This window comes from Typopeltis vanoorti, chromosome 1, assembly GCF_054136105.1.
Source record: "Typopeltis vanoorti isolate ZY-2024b chromosome 1, IOZ_Tvanoo_1.0, whole genome shotgun sequence".
In the NCBI taxonomy this organism is placed as follows: domain Eukaryota; kingdom Metazoa; phylum Arthropoda; class Arachnida; order Uropygi; family Thelyphonidae; genus Typopeltis; species Typopeltis vanoorti.
Window position 1 is genome coordinate 86,668,056 of NC_143549.1, and position 25,127 is coordinate 86,693,182.

The 25,127-nt window shown below is 37.2% G+C and overlaps 1 protein-coding gene across 1 annotated transcript in view; it reads left to right on the forward strand.

The window, feature by feature from the left end:
* LOC150110175 (uncharacterized) overlaps positions 1-25,127 on the forward strand; it is a 525,668-nt gene that overhangs the window by 477,558 nt on the left and 22,983 nt on the right. The window contains exon 21 of the mRNA XM_090391921.1: positions 15,525-15,545. Coding sequence (XP_090248047.1) covers positions 15,525-15,545 — 21 coding nt within the window. The remainder of the gene's footprint in view (positions 1-15,524; positions 15,546-25,127) is intronic.

The window sequence follows — 25,127 nt, forward strand, 5'->3', positions numbered from 1 at the left end:
ATAACCACTCTGAAAAAGATTGACTTGCTAGATGTCATAAGGTGGTTGGCCGAAGCATGGGAAGAGATTCGAAACATATCACTTGTAAAGTCTTGGAAAATTCTTTTGGACAATGAAGGTGGACATTTCAACCTTGAACCCATGTGTGAAACCGAAGTGGAAGATGAAAACGATAAACTTGTTTCATTGCTCAAAAATGTACCGAGCTGCGACGATGCCAATGCAGAGGACATTACAGAATGGATGTTAAACGACAAAGTTGATGAAATAACTGACAACGATATTGTGGAAATGGTGACACAGGGGGACGAAGAAGAGGAGGAGGAATCCTTAGATGACAGGAAAAATTTCATCCCACATTCGGAAGGGTTCAAGATAATTGAGGCAGCGCTGCAGTACTTTAGTGAGTAGGAGGAAGCAATGCCAGCTGATATCATATGCTTGCGTAAGTGGGGGGATTGCGTCACAGAAGAGGACTAAAAGGGTGAAGAAGTCATCTATCAAGGACTTTTTCAAAAACTAAAAACTGTAAGTTTTGACTCTTTCATCTTAGGCCTACCTTTTCACACAAATGTGAAAAGGTAGTCCTAGAACTCCGGCCTATCCGGCTTTTGTGTTATCCGACCTGCCCTTCCGCCACATTAGGCCGGATAGTCGAGAGTCGACTGTAGTTCATAAAGGTCTTTCATTCTTGTGAATGTGACATCATGGAGAGTTTGAGAGCCGTTGATGATGAGGAGGAGACTGACTGTAAGTGAGCAAAAGTATATCGAGAATTGAGTAAACTTGATGTTAATAAGGCTGTGAGACTTGATAATATATCACCACATATTTTGAAGGAATGTGCCAGGGGGTTGGTATCTGCCTTGACATATTTGTTTAATATGAGTCTTGCACTGGGTCAAGTTCCAAGGATTGTAAGGAAGGCAAGATGTGCCACATCATAAGGAAGGGACAGAACTCAAACATCAAATTATAGTCCTGTCTGTGTGTCAGTTATTGTGGTTCAAATGTTGGTGAGGCTGGTGAGAATCAGGAACCAGAATTGGATTGGCAACAACACTATTATCATTGATGGACAGCATGGATTTGCTAAAGGGTGGTCATGTTTTATTCATCTAATTATTATAATAAGGTGACAGCAGCATTGGATGTGAGAGATGGATACACATTAGTATACGTAGATTTTGAAAAAAGGCTTTTGATAGATTATTGCATGACAAGTCGATAGTCAAACTAGAGGATGGGGTTGGAATACACATTAGTATACCTAGATTTTGAAAAAAGGCTTTTGATAGATTATTGCATGACAAGTCGATAATCAAACTAGAGGATGGGGTTGGATCTTAGACTAGTGCATTGGATTTGAGATTGACTCTATCTGATAGGTATCAACAAGTTATGTATGCAGGAGCAATATCCCAGAATAGGAAATTTACTAGCGGTGTGCCTCGGGGGGGGTCTGTTATAGGGCCATTGCTGTTTAACCTGTATGTTAATGATATTGGAAGAGATTTGGGTGAGGATATTCAGTTGTTTGCAGGTGATGCAAAGTTGGGATGAACTATGAGGAGTAGAGCAGATGTTGTGACCTTACAAAAACAATTGAATGGGCACGGTTTTGGGGATGTCGGTTCAATGTTGCAAAATGGAAGGTTTTAAAATTTGGGAAACAAAGATGGGATGTAGAATTTATGCTTGGTGGGGATATATTGTTGGAAGTGGAGGAAATAAGAAATCTTGGGAAGATGGTTGATAAAGATCTAAAATTTAGAGCAAGCACACATTACCAAAATTGTGAGGGCAATGATGCAGAGGGCACTGACTTGTAGAAGTAAGGTGATTCTTGTTCCATTGTATAAGGCCTTGATTAGGCCACATATAGACTACTGTGCACAGACTTGGTCACCTGGTATTCAAAAGGACGAAGAGCTGTTGGAAAGAGTAAAGTGGCAACTGACTAAGATAGTTTCTGATCTCTGTCATGTTGAATATGAGGAAAGGTTGAGAAGATGCGATTTACTGTCTAGTAGATAGGAGGAAGAGGTGTTATGATAGTGACATACAAGTTGGTAAGGAGTTGTTATAGAATCAGTGTTGAAGAGGTTTTTCATATAATGGTGAGAGTTAAGGGAGAATAAGAGGTCATACCTATAAGCTGTATAAGGAGTGTGAACAAGGAAGTGAGAAGCAAATTTTTTGCATGCAGAGTTGCGAACAATTGGAATGCCTTGCCTGAGAGTGTGGTGTCTGCAGAGAATTTGAATGTGTTTAACATGGTGTGATGAGTGTAACATGTGTATAACAAAGGGACCTTCTAGATGAGTATCTGACTCCATGGGGGGGGTCTTAGGATAATAATAACAATATATAGTTTGTGATAATAGATCGGTTAGTCTCTTACATTCTTGTAATTCAACCTGTAACATTTTTTTCCTTCTGTAAATCAGTTGTAGCAAAAAAGTAAGCTTAATTTTGACTTCTTCCTAGCCCTTTTGCCTTCCTTTTTGACATATTTATGAGTATATTGCTAAATAACACTATATAATATATATTATTATTATTATTATTATTATTACGGGTATCTCCATGGAGTCAGTAGACTCATCGCGGGAGATCCAAACTAGCAAAACAATATCTGTCATATCTCTTCTTGAATTCATTTACAGACGAAGAGCTCACAACTAAGTCAGGCAATGAATTCCACTCATTCACCACCCTCCAGGCAATAAACCTTGTTCTGACACCTTTGTTAACCACACTCTTCTTTAATTTCCAGAGATGACCTCTTGTTCTTCCATCACTATCACACAGCTGAAACATTTCCCCTGCATCAATCCTATAAAAACCTTTTAGTAATTTGAATGTTTCTATCATATCCCCTCTTCTTCGCCTATCAACCAGTCTCTGCAATCCACAAGCTCTCAATCTATCAATGTAGGGAGCATTTTTTATATCACTCACCAACTTGGTCACTCTTCTTTGAACCCTCTCCACAGCCTCCTCATCTCCAAGGAATCCAGGTGACCAGACCTGAGCACAGTAATCCAAATGTGGAAGTATCAATGCTTTATAAAGGGGAATAATAACCTCTTTATCTCTGGATGTCAGTGTGTTCCTCAACAACCAAGTAATCCTATGTGCAATCTTGGACACCTTAGCAATGTGTCCTCTGAACTTCATCTCCCTATCTACCAATACCCCTAAGTCCCTAGCCTCATCAATCTCTTGGAGTACCTTTCCATCGACGTAGTACACAGCTGGTAATCTTTTAATCCCAAAATGCATGACTTTACACTTTTCCACATTGAACTGACATCCATTTTCTTTTGCCCATTTTACCAGCTTATTTAAATCCTCCTGCAAACTTTCAATATCAGCTTGATTTTTTATTGCACTACACAACTTTGCATCATCAGCAAACAACTGAATATCTCCCTTTAAACCGTTTCCTATATCATTTATATGTTCCTTGGTCCCCAGGATTTGAAGGGGATAAATTAACTGTGGAAAGGATACAAAGACGGATGACAAAGATGGTTTCAGGACTGTACAAGGATAGTTATGAGGATCGGCTGAGAGAATGTGGACTGCAGAGTTTGGTGGATAGAAGAAGGAGAGGTGATATGATTGAGACTTTTAAACTGTTGAGAGGTGGTTACAGGGTTGACACTGGGGAGTTCTTTCGCTTGGTTGATCAGCGGGAAGGAGTGATGACAAGAGGCCATCCCTGGAAGTTACGAAAGGAAACTGTGAGCAAGAGGGTAAGGAGTGGTTTCTTTGTGTGGAGGGTGGTTGAGCCGTGGAATGCATTGCCTGATGGAGTGGTGGGAGCGAGAACGGTCAGTGAGTTTAAAGAGTGGTATGATAGACTTTGTGTTTCTCGGGGGGGACCTCCCCTCAGTGAGTCTTGACAGACTTTATGTCTTAGGAAGGACCTCCCTCGATGAGTCTTTTGACTCCTTGGAGGCCTGAATAATAATAATAATAATAATAATAATATACAAATTAAACAACATTGGCCCAAGCACAGAGCCCCGAGGCACACCACTGGTCACCTGCCTCATTCTGGACTCGGCCCCTCCATACACCACCTTATGGTATCTCTCCCTGAGCCATTCTCCTATCCATATCACCAATTTAATATCCATTCCCATCTGCTCCAATTTGCATAACAGTGTTCTATGGGGTATCCTGTCAAAAGCCTTAGCAAAATCCAGAAGTACCACTGTGTAGCCAGTTCCTTTGTCCAACTCAGATGTTATTCTATTATGAATAGTTAATAGATTGCTAAGGCAGGATCTACCTTTAACAAAACCATGTTGGCCTCTATAGAGTATCATATCCTGATCCACCCATTCTTGAATTTTGTCTTTAACCAACTTTTCCAATACTTTTACCACTACTCCTGAGATGGTGATTGGTCTGTAATTTAATGCCGCAGTTTTAGAGCCACCCTTATGCAAAGGAACCACTTTGCCTAACTTCCACTCCCTAGGGACCATACCAGAGTTCAAACTTAAATTAAATATCCAAGTAAGAGGGGTTGACAATTCATTTGCACATTCACGCAACACCCGAGCTGATATTCCATCTAAGCCTACCGCAGTGTTTGCATTTAAGGTTTGCAATATATTTAATACCTCTGATTCTTTAGCTTCAATTCTCACATTAGGTATTGCTATAGGTATAGAGATATCCTCACTTGGGTGATAGACTTTTGAAAAGTGATCACTCAGTAACTCGACTATTACATCTGATTTTGTCACCTCAATACCATCAGCACCCACTAAGGTTATCCTTCCGAAGTCATTCTTCCTCTTACTTGCCACATAGCGGAAGAACTCTTTGGGATTACCCTTGATCTCTTTGGCTAAGGTCTTCTCATAATCTGATTTAGCTTTTCTTACTATGCTGGTAACCTTCCTAGCTTGAGCCTTGTACTGCTCATGGGTGTCCTGATCGCCTTTCTCCTTGTAAATTCTCCATAACATTTTCTTTTTTTGCAGTTCAAGCTTGATACTACTGCTCATCCATCTAATGCCTGCCTTGTTTGACCCCCTGACCATGGGGACACAATCTTGCTTTGATATTGCTTTCCTCAGATACCCGCTGATTTTATCCCAAGCACTGCTAACATCTTTCCCTTGCAATATGTTCTGCCATGGGATGGCTGCAAGCTCACTCCGAAGCTTGTTATAATTGCCTAACCTGTAGTTCCGTACATACCCCTTCTTAATAGAAAAATCCACAGATTTTGCAACCTCCCAAGTCAATACCACATGATCGCTTTCACCAACTGGAGGTAACGAGGACACCTTACTTATGCATATAACCTCTGAACCAATAACCAGGTCCAACACTCTCACACCACGTGTCCCTTCAGTTATGTGCTGTTTCAAGTAATTATCTCGTAGAAGATGTATGAACTCCATTTCCTTTTTGCTACGTGATATTTCTTCCTTCCAATTGATATCACCATAATTAAAATCCCCCATAATAATCACTAAGCCTTCACTCATTGCACTAAGTTGCTGATGCATGAATTCAATATCTCCCCCCGTACTCCCTGGCCTATAGCAGCATCCAACTGTATATTTGGTTGCGTTGGTCACTATTTCGCACCAGACTGCCTCAAATGAACTCTCATTCACATGTCTATCATCATGATATACTACTTTCTTTGGCTGCAACACATCAGCTATCATCAACAGTACTTCTCCTGTTCTATCTTCTCTATCCTCCCTGAAAATACTGTACCCATCACGTTCGATTCCAGTGACCACATCTTCTGCTGACAGCCAAGTTTCACTAATGCCTACAACTTTTGGTGAGATTTCACTGACTAATGCCAAAAATTCTTCTCTCTTATTTCGAATGCTTCTAGCATTGGTATACAAAAATTGCAGATTCCCTCTAGATCTTGTACCGGCTTTAGAACTGATATATAAGTCACTAACTACCGTAGTCCTATGCCGATTTTTATCCCCTCTCTTCTGCAATCTATTCTGCCTATAAGGATCAATAAATACACAATCAGTGCTAAAGTTTCTCTCTCTTACACTCAACCTTTTCAATATTAGTTTCCCTGCCCAATAACTTCAACCTGTTCAGAAAACAATAACTTCTTCAATCGCTTATGTCCTTCCATGTTAAGATGGAGTCCATCTCTAGCATACAACTGCCTTTTTCCTTCAAACACACTCCAAACATCAACAAACTCCAGACCTCTTTTTTTGCACATTCTTGCAATCATATCATTCATTATCATTGCTTGTCTACTTAACTCTTAATTGTCAAAATGAGGCAGCACACACACTATCCTCCCATTGACACTTTTCCTCTTCACAATATCTAATAATGTTCTTAAATCTTTTCCTACCCGATTTATACTACCTCTCAGGTCATTCGTACCCACCATAACTATCATCTTGTCTGCTTCATGCCCTCTCTTTATTGCTAAAGCCACTCTTTCTATTGTCCCATCATCCAAGCACTCCTCATGCATACCACTCTCCATACCCTTAATCATAGAATCACCATATATTTTACCACTCTTAACTTCATTCAAGTCCACACTCATGGACTCATTCTCTACACTATTCAGCATGACTCTCCCAGCTTCATTACTCAACTCTCTATTACTTATCCCCCCACTCTCACTACATCTCATTTCTTCTAGGCCACTTGTGGTTTTATTTTGTTGACTCCCAATCACTCCCATACTATTTATTACTGAATCATTCACCAAAGACTCACCCATATGTAATCCTGTTCTAGTTACTTCAGCTAAAGTAATCTCTATAGTCCTAATTTCTCTGTTTAACACATTAAACTCAGCTTTAACTTCCAGTATCTCCTTACCGATCACTTCCACTTCCTCATGAAGAAGATGAAGGTCATTTTTCATTTTCATAAACTCCCGCCGAAGTTCTTCCGCTACGGTCCCGATGTCAGCTTCCATTCCTAAACGCTCCAGCCTATCCCAACACTTCTCACATACGTCGACATTTTCGTTCTTCTCATTTTGCCAGACCGACCACAGATCCTTCACATTTTTCAGCGCATATATGTAGCAGTTTCCGCAACGCATCCATTGCGAAAAATCTAACGCTGAGCCAGCCTTTCGTGTAGTAGTAGAAGTCCTGCGCGCCGCTGACGTACGTTTCTTGTTGGACGCCATCTTTACACGTTGATATAGTGAAACAAACGGCAGTGAAAACACAATATATACAACACAGTTCTAAACAATAATACCACTGAAGGACACTTGTTTCTAACCGATGCACAACTGCAGCACAATTTGTGACAAAAAGCCACACTATATTTAACTTTAAAAACACGTTTTCTAGACTAGCTAAACACGACCGCCACATTTACCAAGGACACTAGCGCCAATCCCATATAACACACTACAACATATAAAAATAGTTATTGCTATTATTTACTTGCCACAAATATAACTAGTTACAAAGTAAACAAATAATACTGTTGTGTCATCCTACTTTGCTACCTGTTCCATTTATGTTGGTTTGTTAGTCTTATCTTATCTCTTAAATTTCTGGTTTTTACTGGATTAGTTGTTGATTGATGCTCATCTGAATATAATGAAATTTATATTATACTGTGCCACCCTATATTCAGATTAGTCTAAATAATATAGAGGAATCAATCATCAACTATACTTATATTAGCACTTTATCTTTAGGCCGAGGTTATTACTAGTATTTAAGGCTTCCACAAAGGTCCGATTAATTTTATAAGCGGTGCAATGAAAGAAAATCAGGCAAATACCAAGTTTAACTCAACAAAAGAAAACATTTAATGTGGAAAAGTACAATATATACATTTAAGTATAACTATCTGCAAAAGGTTATCTAATTAAAAGATTATAAGAATTCATATTCAGACATTAATATCTTCTCAATTAGGTTTGAGGATCTTGATTAATGTTAACAATTGTTAATTCATAAAGCATTAGTATTTCTCTAACATATTTCTCTCTATCCAACTGGATGATATCATAAATATATTAGCTCAGTTTAAAGTATTCAGAATAATCATAATCCATAAATTATCAAACATTCATTTATCAGTTCTTTATGTTCAGTCAATCAAGTTGAAAACAGTTCTTAAAAGTTTGACCTTCCAAATGTTACATTAATTAATCTTATGACAAGCTACACTATAATTTTTCTCAGTCAGCTAACACTCAATGGAACAACATGAGACTTATTATTTCGAGGGGAAAGTACTTTAGTACATCTAACATCTGACCATTAATCGACATAACACCACAGCTAAGGTCAAAATATATCCAACGGAGTTAACAGTTATAGCTCAGGTTACAGAAAGGACAACTCTTACTGGGTTGTCTACACAACAAATTCGCAAAGGGACATTTGAAATTCTCTTGGTTTCAGTTATTTACTAATTCCTTATTTTCTTCTATGTATTAACTTCGGTTCTGCACTATTCTTCCACTAAATATTTGGAAAATATTGTAGTATCAGAACTCCCATAGAAGTAATTCGAAATGCCTATTAATTCCCCATCCTTTTGTAGTCGATTTACGGCATATATCAACTCCCCCTTCTGTTACACACAACCGGTCTTTATGCTGTCTCTAAAGCTTCTCCCCCCACTTACTTTCGTTTTCCAATCAACTACCTTCCTTCTTCCCGCCAAAATCTGGCTCTAACTAGTTCAGCTTATATCCACTGGCTTCTCTGTTTATACACAGTAGCTCACAGTCTCAGCACGAGCTAACTAAAATAAACTCCATTTCTCCTTCATCAGCCAATCAAATCCAATCAGAAGAATTACATAAAATCACTCTTACATACAGAAATAAAAAAGATATATCACAATTCATATAATATACATTTAAATTTACATACACACAGTTTCTTATAATAAATTTTACAGAATAAACTAAATAAAATGATTGACATATTTATATAAAGTCTTTTCATTATTATTACATATTCTAAGATTAAATAATTAATTAATAACAAACAAAACTCAAAGCATTTATATGAATAATATATTACAAGCAAGAGACTAACAACAAGTAATATTTACAAGTCTTGCTTATGACATGGTGGATTATGTTAAATGTGAATGAAGTATTAAAACATAAAATATCTTCATTCACAATTTAACAATACTGTACAGGCATAATAGTAAACAACACATAATACTGAGGTATGTCTGCTTTCTTGCTGAGTGTCATCTCACCCTCATATGGTATCTGTTTGCTATAGACTCTTCTGCCTTTCATATGTGGGATTTAAAAAAAAAAGAAAGGAAGGAAAAATTTACCATTCATTAGATTTTCAAGCATTTTACTATATTTGATTCTTATTTGAGAAGCTTTTTTATTTACAGACATATTTTCTGAATAAAAAATGAAGCTAGAATGAGTTTTAAAAAAATACTATAGCAGATATTTCAGCCCAGAATTAATTCATCTTTTAAATATATGCTGTGAGCCTCCGTAGCTCAGTCAGTATAGACAAAACCGTTTCGTCAGAAAGACCTTGGTTCAATTCCTGTCCAAGATGTGAGGAACCTTTATCTGGTCTCTTTCAACTAAAGGTGAGTTAGCCAGTCTGATATGGAGGAAGATTTTTTTTTTTTTAACCCAGAAATTCAGGCTTTTCATCCCCTATGAACACACACAGCTACAGACATAGGACACATCGGAGGCATAGGGCCAACCACCTTATCCTCGAGACGGTCGCAGTTGTGGTCCACAGCTAAAGAATATCAATGGTTCGTGAAAAGCTTAAGACAGAGCAAGTGTATGCTGTGCTATTAATACACTTAATAACTGTGTAAACTGTTGATTATAAGAGCCTCAGTCAGTATTGATAATGTCCTTTGTTGGAAAGACCCAGATTCAAATTCCAACTAGACTGTGGTTAGTTATATTCAGTAGAAAAGTCCTTAACAGGACTTTTCTACTGTATATAAATTAGCATGTCTTATATGAAGGAGAAAAAATTTCTCCCTTCCCAGAAAGTCTGGTTTTTTATCCTGCAAAACTGGCAAACTACCCAGAAGAACAGACATAGTAAACAATACAAATGGGATTAATTGCTATATCATTAGTAGTAATCAAGTTAGTAAGAAGCCAGATTATTTGCCATGACATGCCATTGAGTCTAACATGAAAGGGAGGATAAGATGGGATTGATTGCAGTTGAACTTTGTTGTAACGAACATGGAAATAATAAGATCACAGCTGTAATAAGCAAAAAAGAGCCATAATGATTTTAATTTATGTGTATTCCCTTATAGCAGAGATTCCCAACCCTATGCTTGCGGGCACCATGGTGCCCGCCGTGCACAAATTGGCTGTTCAACCGTGTGCCGTATAGGTTGAAATAATCACGCAACAATTCATAGCATGCTATATGATTCATGCGTTAATGACACATGACGAGTATTACATAATGCATAAAATGTAAAGTAGATGCGCATTCGAAGCTGTTCATTCCAGTTTAAGAACTGGAATATCATCATATTCTCCTAATTATGAAGCGCTGGCCAATAAAATGGAATGCCAAAGATCACACTAACTTACATATATATATATTTAAATTTTTATATAATGTAAACTTTTAAGTAATAAAACATTTGATTATAATGTAAACTTTGTATGTATTCATTTAACAAAAGAATTCAAAAAATTTGCCTTGAAAAAATAGATGGTGCCCGTTGCCTTACCGGTATTTTAGAATGTGCTCTAGGAAACAAAAAGGTTGGGAACCCCTGCCTTATAGCATACATATTTTGTTAACTTAACTATGCAGACATTCTTAATATTTTTGGAATAGACAACAATGAAAGGAGTGACTTAGCTTTTATGACCACCTGCATCAGCTTATGGAGCAGTTTGCAACCTAATCTTGTCCTTGGGAACCATCTCTGCTACCTACCTACCACTCCAATGTCTATCTTCTGGCCCTCCTTCCTCACTTTGCCTAAATACTACCACAACTGTAAAATCAGGTAATAACAAAACCTTCTGTTGGAAATATGTCTTCTAAAAGAAAGTTTCTCTCGGTTTTCAAAAAAGTCAAAATTATTCATGAATTAGAATGTGGTGTGAAAAGGTTTCTTTGTTCTCTTCGACAGTATTCACATTGTGGAACAATAAAGATGTTTGCATATCAGCACTGAAAAACAATGTAACCCAGGCCTGCACAACTTGATTGTCTTTGAGGGCCAAACCCCACTTGGACCACCCGACCAAGGGCCAGATCACTTCGGACATAGAATCTTATCCTAGTCTGCTGCAGTTAAACTTAAGTAAATTTGTTAGTAGGTCTACAGTAAATACTAATTAATATGCATATTTAAATTTTTTAGAGTTACAATTAAAATTATAATCAAAATTATGTACGATATAGCTGCAAAATTTCTCAATAAAACCACCTAAACATAAACACAAAGTTTACTAATAATTTCACTGAGAATATCACACTTATTCTCAGTGAAATATCAGTGACTGAATGTCACAATGTGACATTTCTTTGTTGCCACTATTTTATCAAAGTTTGGTGTCATGTTTGAAGTGGCCGTTCTTAATAAGGCCTCTAAATTGATATCACTTAAAGATGAACGCTGTTTGGTTTTGTTCAAGTTCATGACCGAAAATGTTTGTTCACAAGTATATGTGCTCCCAAACATACAAAATACTTGGTAGGCAGTATCCAACAAACTTTTAAATTTATCCTAATCCAGAATAGAATAAAACTCTTGTAAAGTACTCTCCCTATGCTTGACCTGATAGTTTTCAGAACACTGGAGATCAATAACTTCCATATGGAGTTCGACAGGTAGATTTCCTGCTTCGACAGAAAATGGCTCCTCAATCACTTTTATGTGTTTGAGAATCCATTTTCTCAATGGATCCTCAAATTACTAATTTCATTACTCGATGGCATTCTTTTCTGAAACTCCTCACTTAGAAGTGATACGTGCTTCTTATATTTTCCACTCACCATTGAATGATATTCTGATGGAATATTCTGTCGAAGTTAAGAAATGTGACATATCCCCCCTGTTGATTTTCAAACAAACTTCGTTTCATTTTGAATGCCTTTATAAGAGACATTAACTGAAAAACAAACTTATTTTTTCCTTGAAGCTTTAAGTTTAGGTCATTCAAGTGACCCAAAATGTCACACAAGAAAAATAAATCTTGATTCCATTCTTCATCCATTATTTCTGGGAATTTTTCCATATCTACTTGAGATTCCAAAAATTCAACTAGTTCATTTTTTAGAGTGACAAAGCGTGACAAAACTTTACCGCGGCTTAACCAACGTACAACAGTGTGGTATGGTAGATCCCCGTGATTGGCATCATTTTCTTCTAGAAACGCCTGAAACATTCTGTTTCAAACCCCAAGCTCGAATATAGTTGCCCAGAGCAAATACTACTTGAATCACATGATCAAACTGCAAAACCTTTGAACATAACACCTGCTGATGAATTAGGAAGTGAAATTTTGTCAATGGTTTACCTGCATACTGTTCAATAAATGTTACAGCACCAACATCTTTTTTCCACACATAGATGGGGCACCATCAGTGCAAACTGCTACTAAATTCTTGAAATTTAAGGATAGTTTTTCGGTTACACACATCTTTAATTTTCTGCGATCTCCTTTCCTGTTGTTCTTTCTTTCATTGAACCCAAACCAGCTCCTCTGTCACCTCAACATTCTTATTAATGCCTCGTACATATATCAAAAGCTGTGCAGTATCTTTCACATCAGTACTTTCATCCATAGTGAGCAAATAATAGACAAATTCACTAGCCGATTTTTGCAGGTTATCTTTAAGATCCTTGGCAGTATCAGCCACCCTGCGCTGAACAATCATACGGGACAAACTGATATTTTCAAAATTATTTATCTTATCAGAACACAATTCAGAAACGGCAATCATCAGACACTTTTTTTTATCAACTCTCCCTCAGTAAATGATTTGCCAGCACAAACTATTTCTTGTGATATTTTTAAGCTTACCTTTGTGGCAACTTCATTTGCAGATGTCACTTTTTTAAAGGCTTGTTGCTCACCACTAAGGACTTTCAGTAACTTTGCTGCTTTTATTTTCTTTTCACTTGCATCCAACTTGCCAAGGTTAGGATGTTTCGATTCAAAATGACGTCTCAGATTGTACTCTTTCGGCACACCGATAGATTCCCAGCAAACAATGCACACTATTTTGTCCTTAAACAACGTAAAAAATATTTGTTTGTCCACTCAGGGTTAAATGTTCGATGTTCCGGATCTATTTTATGCTTTTTACTTAAGCTCATTGTGTCGAGATTGACAGTATTAATTACAAAAAACTAATGATGAAAAACTCACAATAATGCAGGTTATGATAACAGTTATGTAATGTATTGCTCCAGCTACAACCTACCACTATACTGCCAAAACCAGTCAAGACACGGCCAACTTTGTGTAATATGATTTGTTCTCATTCGTAGACATCAAGTCGTTATCATGGAGATGTAACTTTGAATTTCCCTGCTGTGACACTAGCGCTAACAAAACCTCGAATCAATTGTAATAATTTGTTATTAAATACGACAGTGGGAATAATTCCAAATGCAATTTATTGTCGAGTTGAAAGAAACATGATTATGACTTTAATCGCATGAGCGTAAACATGCAGAGTCTTAGTAAAAATTTAATTCAACGCTAAAAAAAAAATTTAGAAAGTGCAAGCTTGCAAACATCGATAAAGCATTGCTTCAATGTTTCATTGCACAAAAGAAGTAGTGCTGGATTCTCAATAGATGGTCCAATTTTGAAGGCTTTCATGGAAAAATTTGCTAACAGTTTGAATGCAATTTTTTTATATGTAACAGGTTGTATGTTTGCTGGATCGATTAAAAACTAATATAACATTGTTGATGCAAAAATTAGTGAAGAATCTCATTTTGCAGATCCAGACAAATGAACCGTCCTCATTTGGGTAGAAATCAGGAAAGATTTCAGTGATGAAGATCTACCATACCGATGAAATAGGACTTTTTTATAATTTGACACAACAATACATTTAAATTCAAAGGGGAAAAATGTGTTGGAAAAAAAAATCAGACTTGCTTGACAGTGTTCATATGTGCCAATATGACAGGAGCTGATAAAAAAAAAAATTATTGCAAAATTGATAAAACCTAATTTTTTCAAAAACATAAGGAAACTTCCTGTGGATTCCTGTGTAAGCTTGAATGACTTCAGATATTTTTAATGGTAGTTACATGATTGAAATAAGCAGATATTTGAAAAGAAGAAAAATATTTTATGTTTATTGTTAGTTGATAACCATCCTGCACATCCCCACATTCAAAATTTGTCCGATATTAATCTGGTGTTTCTTCCTCCAAATGCAACATAAATTTTACAACTAATGGACATGGGTTTAATCAAGAGTTTGAAAGGGATTTTATAAAAGATTTGTAGTTCTACATCTCATCATTCAAAGAGAATGATGAGATGTAGAAACTTAACAATTCTGTCTCGATATTGGATGCTATACATTTATTGAATGATTAATGGGACATTGTTATTTTGACAACCATATCCAATTTGCTTCAAGAAATCAAAATTAAAATTAAATGATGGAAATGAAGAAAGCAACTTACCATTATCCAAATAGTTGCTATGTAACAATGCCCTAGGTTTTGATAATGGCATTGATAAATTTGTACAAGTACTACATGTCAAAATCAGTGTGGATAATCTCCCAAGTTCAAGGCATAATGAACACATTAGTCAAATTTTTTGAAGGAACCGAGACAAATAATGAGATTTAATGTTTTAAGGGTAAATTTGAGAAATATCAAACTGAAATCTTTACAACAAACATCAATTTTAAGATTCATAAATTAAAAGACTAACTGAAATCATGTTTATTATTGATTAGTATTGTTTTTAATTATGGAGAAATAAAATGTGTTTAATATTAAGTTTATGGTTTTAAAATTATGTACAAATTGTGTTTCGTACAAATAATATCTAGGTATATGTAATTATATTATTCTTTTCTCTCTAATACTTTTTTTTAATCTATTCTTTTATTGAGTTGTTAGGGATTTAAAAAAAAAAAATAGGCACGATTTAACTCATCACTGATTTAGTGAGTATGGTTATAACAAGGAAATTTTGTCAGTCCCATGGTGCTCATTATGACCAACTTCGTCTTGGGTTTATTTTTCTACAACCAGTTACTGTTGGATGATTTGTGCCTATAGACTGTGACTACACATAATTGCTTTTAATGTGTGGTTATTTCTTCCAACTCTTTCTATAACCAGTTGGTTATTTTCAGCAGAGAGCAAAGTCCAAAATAATTTTTAAATGAATCTGCTTCACTTGAAAAATGAAAGTGATTCATTCTAGTCCAATTTGAATGTTTTAATAATATTCTGAAATATTGTTAAAATGCAGAATACTAGTCTGAAAAAAATATTACAGAAGTTTTCTGTTGCAGGTTACCAATGGATCCACTTAGGTAAGTAAGAACATCCCACTTTGTTGAAATTGATATTGATTTAAGAAATATTCTTAGTATTTTTTTAATGTTCTTGACGTACACTTAATGTTTTGATATATTACTCTTACAATACAATACAGTGCTACTGTTAATCATGTTACAGTTGCATTGATCAGTGCAAGAGGAAAATGATAAAATTCTACAGTTTAATGATATGTAAAATTCTGATACATGGTTGCAGATTTCAATAGGGACGACTCCAGGGTATAGAAAGGAAGGCAGTATTGCACTGTGAACAAGAGTAATGTTAAGACTGGTTTTCAGTTATACCATTCATTTATCTGTAGTTGTGAAGATATTATAGAGAGAGATCGATCGATCAATCAGTAGGATGGAATACAGTATTGGGTAAGTTTCGTAGGCATAGGATTCAATTCTCCGCGATGGTCATCATGGATATGTAATGGATAGGAATGTAATCTGCTTTCATAAAATACAAGTAAATTGCATATTTCATAAAATGCAAGTATATCGCTTGAAGCAAATATTTGCATTTTATGAAAAAATGATGAATGTACTGGATACAGAAAACTTGTACATATTCTTGAATTTCATGGAGGCATTTGACAGAGATTGCCACCTGGTAAGTTAGTGTATAAGTTGAGAGAGAGAGAGATGGATAATAGATTAGTGAGTTATATTTGTGATTGGTTACATGAAAAGAACCATAAGATTATGTATGGGGAGACTGTGTCCCAGAAATAGACAGTAACCAGTGGGTACACTACATATTTCTGTTCTTGGGCTACTGCTGTTTATTTTTTTCTAGACTATTTCTATGATATTGAAGCCAACAGAACAGTTTTCAACAAATGAGAACACTGCTGTGTATATGTAAAGTGATTATAGGTCTGGATCAAATCAAATATGGGCTATATTATCAGATTTGGTGATGTTTTCAAGGGGTTATTTTGGAAAAGGTCCAGGGAAGTGTAACTGAGATAATGTTGGTTGGAAAAGGAGGAGTGGAATCATTGAGACATATAAGTTGATGAAAGTTTGTACTCAGATTGAGATGGGTTATATTGTTTCATAGAATTGAGGGAGGCAGGAGTAGAATAAGAAGCCCTCCCTGGAAATTATATAAGAAAGATCTGATGAGTAATAGGTTTTTGCATGGACAGTATTTAGCAAATTAATGCATTAACTGAGATTGTGATTTATACAGAAACATGAGGTTTATGCCATAGTTTGAGCTTGTTATGTGACAGTGAGGACCTTCAACAAAAAATCTTTTGACTCCATGTGGTGAGGTCTGATAACAATAATGGGAGGTAGAAATTTTCTCAAAATATCCTTTTGTTCCCCACCCCTTTCCTTCGCATACACTGAGTTAGTTTTGCATTAGGAACACTTTCTCTGATTTACATATTTGGCACAACAATAATGAAATACCACATGATATCAACGTCATGTGTGACTACTATAAGTGGGCACTATCCTCTGTACGTAATCAGTAAACTTTTGCCAGTAGTAAGGAAATGTGATAATGTAAGCCAGTTTGACCTCGGGCATATAGTTGGGGCCCAGAGGGTAGGTGCTAGTATTTTGGAAACAGCCGCATCAAGTATCAAGGGTATACCAGGACTGGATTAACCATGAACAGACATCCAGCAAAAGGGCTCACATTGATCAGCCATGCACGGTTGATCCTAGACACAGGCGTCGGGTATCATGACTGGTATCTCAGCAATGACGTGCAGTAGTCACACAGCTCACCCACCAATGCAACAGGCGGGTAGTTTGACTCATGTCCACATGCACCATGCACTGTACCTTGTTTCACCTGGGGTTCCACAGCTGGAGACCAACGAGGGTACCCATGATGTTGATGGCGGCCAGGCATTTCAAACAATACCTTGCATGGGCCAAGGAACATCAGCAATGGACCCTTTACAGATGGTCATCTGGAGTGATGAGTCCTGTTTCCTGCTGCACCATGCTGATGGCCAGGTTTGCATTTGGCATAAACAGCATGATTCTCTATCCCTGGTTGCACAGTTGGGGGTTCAACAGACTGGTGGAGGTGGTGTCATGGTCTGGGGAGTTTTTTTCCTGGCACATCCCACAAACACTGAATGGTGAATCCTTCAGGGACCTGTTATCTGACTATCTCCATCCATATCTTCAGGAGGTCTACCCTGTCCACAGTGCCATCTTTCAACAGGACAACACGCCTTGTCATTGGGCTTGTATAATTACTGAGTGGTGGCTGGAGGAATATGACAATGAATTCACCACATTGCCTTGGTCCTTAAATTCTCCTAACCTTAATCCAGTTGAACATGTGTAGGATATACTAGATGGGGGTGTGAAAACTGCTGATTCTCCTCCTCCTCCACTGAATGAGCATTAACTGATGGATTTGCTGCAGTGGACATGGGTTGAGTTATGCATGGAGGATGTTCAACACCTTGCGGAATCTGTTCCTTGGTGTCTACGAGCCATGATTGCACAGAGAGGTGGAACAACATATTATTACGTGGATGTTCCTAATGCAAAGCTAACTCAATGTACATATACTGCTTTAGATGCTGTTTTTCACTTCACTCATAGAAGTGTTCCAAGAATTAAAAAATCCAGGTATTCAGCAGCAGGCACTCAGATTAATACAATCGTCAATAAGGACTTTGTAATTATGATGTGGCAGATTTTTCTGAATTTGCCACATCATAATTACAGTTTCTTTATAATATGCTCAAATTGTTATTTGAGCATATTATAAATATGCTCGAATAATAATATTGTACAATGATAAAATTTTTATTGTACAATAAAAATTTAAAATGTATATATATATAATTATCAAATTAAAGAAATGTTTATATGAACATAAATAACTAAAATTCATGTATGTGTATATTTTATAATATACAAAAAATAAAACATTTAAAAATATACACAAATTTAAATGCTTATAAATGCATTGTTTTGCACATCATTCTCTCTGAAGAGACCAACTGTGGTCTTCTGTCATAATAGAATTCCTTTTTTCATGATTATCAAACCATTGACAGTCACTCACTGCACTGCAACAAAATTTTCAGGTAAGAAGTTCAGATGTGAATGATTTGTGTCATTAGCCAGCTAAGCTCTTTTATAATGTTTAGCTTTATTGTTGCCTATAAAAGCCTACAACAGTATTAGCTAAATTATTTCTAGACCGAGACTGGTTTCGACCTTTATTAAGGAGTCTGGCTCCCACTGATGAGACCTCAATAAAGGTCGAAACGAGGGTGGGTAGTGACCCACCCTCGGAGCGATTGCTGGAATGCAAGAGTTCAAAGAATGAAATGATTAAAATGATAAATGAAATGAGGCATGTACAGAATGAAATTAGGTGTATGGTGGTTATGAATGGATTGATGCAAAAGAATAAAAAGAAAGAAGTAGCAAATGACTCAAGAATAGCATTATATGGAGATTCTGTCCTTCCTCCCACACTGTTGTCAAGGTATGTTTTTCAGGTGGGGGAAACAGGGTGAATGAGTCACTAGATATTGAGAAGCATGTTAGGGAGTTATTGGTTGTAGTTGGGATGAATGATTTGGTTGGGCATAGGAAGAATGTGAGATTGCATATCAGCAGATTATTGGTTGGAGACTGAAAGACAACACTGTGGTAGGAAGGATAGTTTGTGTGTTGCCCATGTATGACATTGAGTTGTGGCAGAAAGCAAAGATCTTGAATGGAATCTTAGCAGAAATGTGTGAAGAGAAAGGAATGCAGTTTGTGAACATGTGGGACAAGTTTTAGAGATGAACGGAGGCTGAATAAGAGCGATGGGCTCACTCTAAAACCATTCATTTAGTGGAAGTCAAAGATGATGTAAACATGAATAAGTTGGACAGAGAAACAGGGTGAGCCACAGAGGTCAGGGGGACACAGTGCAAAGAGAGTGGATTCTGGAAGTGGTAATGAATGTACATATGTGGATGGTTAGTATAGGGATGGAATAGCCAGGAATACATCAGGGATTGAGATGGAAGGCTGCAGAACAAAAGATGAATACACAGGAGCAGGTGATGAGAAATCGCAGATCGGTGACAGCATAAGTAAGACTGCCTAAAGACAAAGAAATTAACTGTTATGTTTGTTTATGAATGCCACAAGTGTCAGAAATAAGGGAGAGGAAATTATTGCATATATTTAGTTTGTGCTCAAAAATAGTTGGAATAAGTGAAACACAGTTGGATGAGAATGGCATCTTGATGGAAATAAAAATGGAGAGATGTAGTGTTTTCGTGAAGATAGAAAAGGCAAGAAGGGAGGGAAGGGGGAATTATGTCTGTGCAAGGTTGAAATAAAAGGAGCAGTGGCAGTGGCAGTGGTTTTGAAGCAGTATGGTTTGAAGTGGAGGTTGATAGAATGAGATATTTGGTGGGGTGTTTCTAAAAGCCAGGGAATGTAGAAGGGGGAGACAAAGAAATATATAGGCAACTTGGCTAAGTGAGAAAGCAAAAGTGATCAATATGGGAAATTCAACTAGGCGATATTGATTGGAGTGAAGAGATAGCATTGGGAAATAAGGAGAATGATTTTCTTAATGGACAACAATGTTAGGTAGTATGTAAAGGAGGACATACGAAAGTTAAGAATCTTGGATCTGGTTATGTCATCAGAGGATTTGATTGTGAATGGAGTGTCTAATCTTCCTCCTGTTGGAGAGTATAACCATGAAGTGATTACATGGGTTGCAGCCATAAGAACATCTATAAAGAAGTGATATATGTGGAACTACAAGATTGATGATTATGGTAAGCTTAGGAGACAACTGGGAGCTATAGCATGAAAAGAGGAGTTGAGTTTGTAGGATATAGACTCTGTGTGGGCACTGATCAAGAACCATTGAACAGCAGAAATGTCTGAATGCATTCCAAAGGAACAAGGGACTAACCACCATGGTGAGTAAATCTACATGAACGGCCCCAAGTTCCTGGCATCCCTTAAATGGGACAGGGGTGTGAAGAATCTCCGGGCTCAAAATAGTGTGTCCACTAAAACTAGGAAACTGGAATGTAAGAACCCTGTACGAAGTAGGTAAGCTAAGATATGCTATTCAGAAAATGAAAAGACTTGGAATTGGGATTTTAGGAATGAGTGAAGTTAGGTGGTCAGATCAGGCAAAACTCTGATTGATGACATAACAATGTACCACTCTGGAAAGTAGCGAAAAGAATCATCAAAACAGAGTTGGAATAATATTAAACAAAGATGTCAATAAGTTACCACTAACCTTCATTCCCTACTCAGATAGGATGATGTTATTAAAACTGAAAGGTCAACCACTAGTTATCAATCTTATACAGGTCTGTGCCCCTACTGCTGATGAGAATGATACTGAAATTGAAGAATTTTATGATCAATTAAAAGAATTAATGAAAAATGCAAAGAAACATGATATTAACATCATCATGGATGATTTCAGTACTAAAGTTGGGAAGGGTAGAAGTTATATATATATATAGTTGGTGAACATGGACCAGGAACAAGAAATGATAGAGGAAATGATCTTATTCAATTCTGCCAAGAAGAGGACCTAATAATCACAGAATTAAAACTTAGACTGAAAGCTATCCTTAAGAAACATTAGCATAAAAGATTTGATCTAGTAAAGTTAAAAAAAAAAAACAGAGATAAGAAAAAAAAAAAAAACTGAGTCAAGATCTGAATTAAGAGATAGCACTGATCAAGAATGATGAATCATACGACAAATTAAAATCTGTTTTCATAGAGAAATGTGTCCTGATAACTGACAAAATTCTTTCTCTCATGAATCAATGCAGATCATAGAAAAATCGTCATCAGTGGCTTTAACAGGCACTCAAGCACCCATGCCCTTCCAAGTATCCTTGGATTTCCTAACTCTAAATATGAGGATAAGGAGGTACCCCAATGCCTCTAAGTATTCTTGTCTGTAAATTATGTGTGTTCTACTGTCCAGTTTGTCTGTTTTGAGGGACAAAAAACCCAAGTTTCCAGGAGAAAAAACCCTCTACCTCCGTTATGAGACCGATGAACTCGCCTTTCGTCGAAAAGAGACCAGATAAAGGTTCCTCATGTCACTGATGGGAATCGAACCCAGTTCTTTCCGATGGGTATAGTGTGTTCAGGAATGACAGAGAGAATAAAATGGGGGGAGGAGTATTGTTGATGATAGCTGATGAGCTACAGCCAAGGAGAATAGAAGTTGAATTGCAGGATAGAGAAAAGAGCACATTTGAGGCCATTTGGTGTGAGATTGTGGCTAGCAGAACTAAATATACAATTGGGTGCTGCTATAGACCAGGTGATGGAAAAGATGGTGGTGACAGTATGCACAAGCAAATAGAAGAAATGAGTGGAAGAAGGGTGATTATTATGGGAGATTTCAACTATGGTCGCATTGATTGGAGTGAGGAGAGGACACACGGGAGGAAGGAATTGGATTTTATGCGGTTATTAAGGGATAACTATCTGCGACAGCATGTAATGGAAAATACTAGGGGTCAGAGAGTGCTTGACCTAGTAATTACATCTGAGGATTTGGCTGTAACAAATATGACCACATTGCCACCAATCGGTGAGAGTGATCATACGGTCTTGACTTGGGAGGTGGCTAAAGGTGTAGAATTTTAAATTAAGACAGGGTACATGTGGAATTATCGGGCGGGAAAGTATGACAAGCTTAGGAGTTTGATTGGCTAAGTGCCATGGCATGTACAACTGCAAGGACTAGAAGTTGATAGTGCATGGGAGGTAGTTAGGAAGTGCTTGCATGAAGCAATGGCTGACTGTATACCTAGAGTCCGAATAATAAATCAAGTAGGAGTTAAATGGATGAATAACACCATTAAGCTTGAGCTGCAAAAAAAGAAACAACTATGGAGGGAATTTAAGGAGAAAGGTGACCCGCAGGCACATGAACGGTATAAAGCGCAGGCCAAAAGGGTGACGAGTGTGGTAAGAAAAGCAAAAAAGGATTACGAAAGAACATTGGCCATGCAGGATAAAGAGAATCCTAAACAGTTTTTTAGATATGTAGCAAGTAAAAGGAAAAATGTACATGGCAGAATGATTTTAAAGAATGCCGATGGTAGGGAGGTAACTGAATCAGTTGAGATAGCTGAGTTACTGAGTGAGCACCTTGCAAGAATATATCATCCAGGTGGTGACATTGCAGAAACGAATAAACCAGTAGATTATACGGGAATTGTGGTGAATGAAGTGGAGGTGAGTAGTCTATTGCATAACCTCAATGTCAATACATATGTGGGATTGGATGGTATACCAGCTCGTGTAGTACGAGAAGCAGCTAAAGAATTGTCAGTACCCTTGACCATTTTGTTTAATTTGAGTCTCGGGTCCGGGTTAGTCCCGAGCGAGTGGAAGGAGGGGAAAATAGTTCCACTGCATAAAGGTGGTTCCAAGACTGCTGTTGTAAATTACCGACCGATTAGCATATCAGGAATCATTGTCAAGGTCTTAGAGAAATTAGTCAAGAAAAGAATACAGGATTGGATAGATGAAAATGGGATATTGTATGGGGGACAACATGGTTTTGTGAAGGGTAGATCATGCCTCAGTAACTTGCTCACGTTTTATAACACAGTGACGGCTGAACTGGATAGAGGTAGTGGGTTTACAGTGATACTACTGGACCTTGCCAAGGCCTTTGACAGGATACCACATGGAAACCTAATCAGTAAACTGGAGCAGATGGGGATAGATATAGGGTTGGTAAGATGGATAGGAGGGTGGTTGAAGGAGAGATACCAGAGAGTGATTTATTCAGGAGTGGAGTCAAAAAGACGTCTTGTGACTAGTGGAGTGCCGCAGGGCTCTGTTCTTGGACCACTGCTTTTCAATTTGTTCATCAATGATATTGGAAAGGATTTGAGAGGAAGTGTTCGCTTGTTTGCTGATGATGCAAAGTTGGGTAGAGCAATTGTGAGTGCACAGGATGTCAAAATTTTACAGGATGATTTGGATAGTTTGGAGGACTGGGCTAGGAAAAATGGATGTCAGTTTAATGTGGCAAAGTGTAAGGTTATGCACTTTGGGGTGAAAAGAACAGCAGCAGTATATCGCATTGGTGGAACCGTACTCCAGGAGATTGATGAGGCCAGGGATTTGGGAGTGCTGGTGGATAGGGAGTTGAAGTTTAGGGGGCACATTGCAAAAGTGACTAAAACAGCTCACCAAATCACTTGGCTTCTGAAAAATACTTTAACATGCAGAGACAAACAAGTTGTTGTTCCTCTGTATCGAGCCTTGATAAGACCCCCATCTGGACTTCTGTGCCCAGTTATGGGCACCAGGGTTTCTTCGTGATGGGGAGGAAGTGGAGAGGGTCCAGAGACGAGTGACCAAGATGATAGCAGGACTGTGGAATGAACCTTATGAGAATAGGTTGAGGATTTGTGGGTTGCAGAAATTGGACGATAGGCGAAGGAGGGGTGATATGATTGAGACATTCAAATTACTGAAGGGTTTTTATAAGATTGATCCAGAAGATATTTTTGAAAATATGACTGGTGGTGGGAGGACTAGGGGCCATGCATGGAAGCTGGTCAAGAGCGTGGTTGACAAGGGTGTTAGAGCTAGGTTTTTTACTTGGAGAGTGGTGAATGAGTGGAATAAGCTTCCAGAGTCTGTTGTGGGTGCTATGACCATGAATGAGTTCAAGGCAAGATATGATAGATACTGTGTGAATGTTGAATAGTTGTTCCAGACATGATGTTAGGGCCTCCCTCAATGAGTCTGTCGACTCCTTGGAGTTTCCCGGAACAACAATAATAATAATAATAATCAAAGGACTTTGTTTATATTGACAAGATCAAAGAAGCAAAAGAAATCTGGATGAATGAAAAATGTAAAGAAATTGAATTTCTATGTCTTTACATTATTAAATCTTGTCATGCATTCTAAGATGAAAGATATGCACTGAACTCAGCTAAAAATTGTAAAGCCTTAGGCCCTAATAGAATACCAACAGAAATAGTTATTAGAAGGCAACAACATTAGTAAACAAAATACTTTACTAACAAAATATTAGTAAAGCTAATATTTAATAAGATCTATGATATAAGCATAATCCCTCAAGACTTGCTGCAGTTGACCTTTATCATGCTACCTATAAAAGCAAATGCTGAAACTTGTAATGAGATCATTAGAATGATCAGTCTAATGATTCATGTTCTCAAAATGTTTCAGAAAATAATTCAAAAAAGAATATATAAGAAACGTGAAGACACCATCAGTGATATCCAGTTCTGCTTTAGAAACGGTTTTGGAATGAGAGAGGTTCTTTTCTGTTCTCAAAACTTATTGCAAAAATGTAGTGACCAAAACAGGGAAGTATTCATTTGCTTCATCCACTTCAAGAAAGCATTTGACAAAATCCAACATACTAAAATGATTGAATTATTAAAAAGAATTGGATTATATGGTAATGACATCAGGATCATCGAAAACTTATTTTTGAACCAAAAGGCATCTGTTCAAGTTGATGACATTATTACAGGCTCCATTAACATTAAATGAGGAGTAAAGCAAGGA